The sequence below is a fragment of the Sorex araneus genome, chromosome X, assembly GCF_027595985.1.
Source record: "Sorex araneus isolate mSorAra2 chromosome X, mSorAra2.pri, whole genome shotgun sequence".
NCBI lineage: Eukaryota > Metazoa > Chordata > Mammalia > Eulipotyphla > Soricidae > Sorex > Sorex araneus.
Window position 1 is genome coordinate 155,379,860 of NC_073313.1, and position 4,938 is coordinate 155,384,797.

The following is a 4,938-nucleotide window of genomic DNA, read 5'->3' on the forward strand; positions in this document are numbered from 1 at the left end:
CTAGCACATGATGACCCTCTTTGCCCCCTGGTGGGGCTGAGGCCTTTTCTGATGTGCTCCCGAGTGCCTTCTGGTGGTTGGCTGCGCCCCTGCAGCCACTCCCCTGGTTTGTGGGGTCCTTCAGAGTCCCCAATTCCCAGTGTGAATAGAGGAAGTGTGTCCTCAGCACAATTGGGGACAGGAAGTGTGAGCACTGGGTAGTGAGCCCAGCCTGATTCACACCAGTTTCCCCAGGGAGGTGGGTTCAGAGACAGCCCATGGAGAAGGGAATCCTTCCTGCCTCCAAGTGGAGGTCACTCATGCCTGAGTCCCGTCACAGCTCATAGAGACATTAGAGTAAGTCTGGTTTACGGAGAAAGGGCCGCATGGGGAAGTCCTGCAAGGGGAGAGCAAAGGACCACATTACAAGATAGAAATTCTGAGAAAGAAAAACCTAACTTGTGAAAATCAATGTCACTCTCAGTAGATTACTATGGGTGTTTGATTCATAGGCCGGTAGAATTTCCAAGTCCCATTAAGGATCAATATTCTTGAATATCGGCGGCTGGGTATTTGACTTCTTGTGAACATTTGAATGACAAATGCCTATAAACAGAAATACTCCTTCAGTAGTGTCTTTCAATTCAGTGTTTTTGAATATTATCTGAACTTTTTTTCTCAAGAAAATAGATTTTCTCTATAAAGTGTGACCATCCAGGCCATTCAGGTTCCAAATGGACTGAAATAAGATGCAGGAGCAATGAACCGTTTTCCTGTCTCCTGGGCATCTCAGCTCATCTGCCCCCTGGCTGAGGGACCCACTGTTGGAGCCTGGGTCTCAGTGTGCAGAATGAGAAGGAATTGCAGCCCCTGGTTTCCTGATTACGGCATGCCAAGTGCATAGCGAGTGAATAATTAATCATTGTTTTGAACGTTTATCAGACAATATTTTCTTTGATAATAAATGAGTATTCTAGCTCCCGGGATCAGTGTTTTAGTATTGCCCAGTTCAGTTATGATGCCCACAGCATCTTCCTGACCAATAGACACTAATGAGTTACAGCTACCTTTCCTGAAGGCCCTGCAGGGCGAGTGTCCGGGAGTGAGCTGAGGGGTGTGGGCTGGAGCTTCCCCCGAGTCCTCCTGCAGCTCCTCCCTTAGCCCTGCACAGAGGGCCACAGCAGAGTGAGGAAGAAGAGGAGACTCAGGAGTCACAGGTTGGTCTTCAGGTGACCAGGCACCCCCTGACAGGAGACTCGGCCGAGCCCATCTCTTGGTGTCCCTGAGCATGGGAGTGAGGGTCTCCTGGGAGAAGACAGGAGGGGAGTGTGCGGGGTCACTGTGGGGAGGGTCTGAAACCTTCACCAAGATATGTCTGGGTGGAAACAGGGGCTGCAGGAAGTGTGAGATCCTGGAGGAAATTGGTAGAGATCCTTGAGGGAGATTTGAGAATGGACCTGTCCTGAGAGAGAGTGATGGCAGGACAGCGACCCCTGTGTGACCTCGTGGTCACTCTGAATACAGGTTGAGTTGGTTACTCTGCCATTAGGGTTCCCTTTGTGAGCCAGACCCCCTCTTGGTCCTTGTGCCTCTTTCAGTCCTGAGCGTCCTCTGGTGGCCCTGGAGAACCTTGCAGACTAGCCTGTATCAGCATCTGGGCTCACCCTGACTTCCCCTCACTGTGATATGATACTCTTTAGCACAGTAATACACGGCTGTGTCATCTGGGGTCACTGAGCTCAGCTGCAGGGAGAACTGGTTCTTGTTCGTGTCTCTGGTGATGGAGACGCGGCTCTTGAAGGTCGGGCTGTAGTAGGTGTTTCCACTATAACATATGTGCCCCAACCAGAGCAGGCCCTTCCCTGGGGACTGGCGGATCCATGCCCAGCAGTAACCCGAAGAGATGGAGTAACCAGAGACAGAGCAGGTGAGGGAGAGGGTCTGGGAGGGGGCCACCAGTCCTGGACCCGACTCCTGCATCTGCACCTGGGACAGGACACCTGGGGACAAGGAGAATCAGTCACTGTCAGTCCCTGCAGTCACTCCCTCCCCTAGACCCTGTCACATCTGGGACACTCACCCAGGGGGGCTGTCACCAGGCAGAGGAGAAGACCCCACAGAATCATCTTCTTCTCGAGCACAGCTCTGCCTTCACAGAAACTCAGCCCTGAGTGAGGAGACAGGTGTGAGCTCCACAGCCCAGAGAGCATTTGACCCTAGAGCCTGAGAGAGATTTGCATGAGGTGACCTCCTCTGTTATTAGTGGAGACCTCTGACTTCAGGTCCCCTTTGTCCCATTGGGCGCTGAACTCACTGTCTGTTTGATTGAGCACTGGTCAATGGGGCACATTGAAACTGGTCATACGAGGGCCCTGACTTACTCATCTTCTTAATCAGAGAAGATGAAAGGATCAAAATTCTCTAAATTAGTTCACATTATCCTCTTTCTATTCCGCAGCAACTCTAAAATTAAACTTTGTTTCACTTTTTTAAACTCTGTGTTTTGCAAAGTTGTTCCTAAAGCAGAAGTAATGGGTTTTTACTATTCCAACACCAACCCCATCTCCTAGTGACCTTCCTTCCTCAGTGTCCCCATTTCCCCAGCCAGCCAAGCAAGCCTGCCCTTTTAGCAGGCAAACAATAATTTCTTCTATGTTACTCATTACAATCAAAACACTAAAGGAATTATCAAATTACTTCAGTAAAAGAACATTTGTGAAATTGCTCTACCTCACCTCAGAGTTGTGGATCCTTTGTCTGAGAATTTACTAAGGCTGGTCAACTGGTAAAAACGTTCAGGAAAGAGCACGACATAAATAAAAAACAAGCAGAAAACCAAGTGCCTTCTAGGAAATAGACCTTTGGACTCTATCATTTTTGGTCACTGAGGAAGTATCACCAGGAATTCTCGGGTTCGTAGATGGCCCCTGAGCCCACCCCCTCCCCGAGTCACAGGAAATCCTGCCCTGAGCGTGTCGTTTCCCCCCAGTACAGTTTTCCTACTGAATGGCTGATCCTTAGTCAGGACACAGGAACCGTGAACTAGGAAACATGGTGTGAGACTCAGTGCGCCCCCCTCCTCCTGTGGGGAACCCAGTGGGAAGGGCGCATTCCCACAGTCTGAGGTTCCCCTGATAGTGAGAGGGGTCAGTCACCCTCAAGAAGCCCCATCCTTGGCGTCTTGTAGGATAATATTGGTTTGTCGATTCTCCCTGGCCACAGAGAGCTGAGGTTTATTGAATTACACCCATCACAGTGCTCGAGACACTCCCATTCCTCTGTGTTTATCTTTAACCGCTCCTCTGTGCTCTGTTCTCCAACCAGTTAAACACCATTTTCCCCTAAGCAGTGCCTGTGTCCTGTAAAGTCATATTCCTCAGAAATCTCTGATTTTGTAGTTGTAAGTGAAATATTGCTTTCTCCTTCTCTTATGTCCTTTGAATAGTTTACTTCTGAGCAATGTCGTGTTTGAAGACGCAGAAAGATAGTTAATGCTATGCTTTTGTAACTTGGGAGTTAATTGACTCTGAATATATTCATTCCTGGGCATCTGTTTATTGACTTAAACCTCAGCTGCCCTTACTTCCTAGCACCCAAAAAGGAGGGTCCTGATGAGGGACTGGATGGACCAAGGGCAATTTTGAGCAACTCTGGCATCAAAATGGGCCGGCCCAAGTGCCATAACACTCAACTATTAAGAGTACGGTAATGGGAAATTCTTTCATGATCCAAAGAGTAGCAACTAGATTAGGACCCTGCTAGGGTTAGGAAAGACTAATCTGTCCTGAGCACTGTAGTCTGAGATCTATAGCGAGATACTCCCAGGAGACCCACCCTGTAAGATTAATGTATCTCTTACTGTGCCCATACAAAATCACTAATATTTTTAAGAAGTAGAATTAAGATGAATTTTAAATGGTATTGGACTAAGGAAAGGAGAAACACACCTGTAGGTGGTACTTCCCCCTTGAGCAGGTCTCCTTGCTGCAGGAGATCTGGAAGGGCTTTCATAGGTTGATTGTGCTACCTTGACGTAGGTGTGGTTGCTACCCCCAATGCTTGGAGGTTGTGTTCGAGACCTAGGCTACGAGACAGGAATGAGAGGCAGTGTGAGACTGGAATGGGCATTTTGTGGAGAATGGAACAGGCGCGTGAGAAGACTGGGAGCAAAGGCAACTCACCACCAACCAGCCTGACCCTCATTTTCTCCTTGGCCGCCCATTGCCATCCGCCATCCTGGGTGGGGAAAGCGGCCCGAGACCACTGAATGCAGTCAGCAAGGGAGCATAGCGGGCTTTGTATTTATTTTTGATTAAACAGCTTGGGATCATATCATGATCCCCTAAAGATTCCCCTAAACATTCCTCCCATATTCCAGGAGGCCAGAGAACATGGTCAGAGAATCATGAATCTAGATGGACCCTGAGGAACTCCTTGTCTAGGAGCCCCTTAACCTTCTTCTGCACCTGCCATTGTGCTGACCCAGAATGCAGGGTGGGGGTCAGACCCGGGACCCTGCAGACCAGCCTTCTGTCCCCCTGCAGGAAGGCATGTGTCTGGGATCCACCCAGTCCCCTCCCTGGGTCCCACACACACAGCCCTGTATTCTTGTGACTGCTGGGCTCAGGGCACAGAGGACACTGCTCTTGGCTGCATCTCTGGGATGGGTCACTGTGGAGGTTGTGTGTAGTCTGAGCTTGAGCAGGACCAAAGGGACTGTCCACTCCAGCCATTCCCTGGAGGTGGGTGATCTGGCCATGCCACAAGCAGAGGGTTTGCTGGGAACCCAGAGAAAGGACAGGTGAGGGTGAGGGTCTGCGTGGGCTTATCTTCTCCTGATCCATCTCTTCCACAGCCCTGGGTCAGATTCTGAAGATTCCTCTGATCAGGAGAAACAGTGGACACCCCCTCAGACTGTCCCTCATGTGAAAACTTCCTGAGTCCCAAAGATGCTCACAG

At 49.8% G+C, this 4,938-nt stretch overlaps 1 gene segment (V, D, J or C); it reads right to left on the reverse strand.

The window, feature by feature from the left end:
• Positions 1-347: 347 nt before the first annotated feature.
• LOC129399842 (immunoglobulin heavy variable 4-38-2-like) lies at positions 348-2,105 on the reverse strand. The segment is given in 3 exon segments: positions 348-376; positions 1,644-1,979; positions 2,060-2,105. Coding segments are annotated over 3 exon segments (411 nt in total).
• Positions 2,106-4,938: the final 2,833 nt, after the last annotated feature.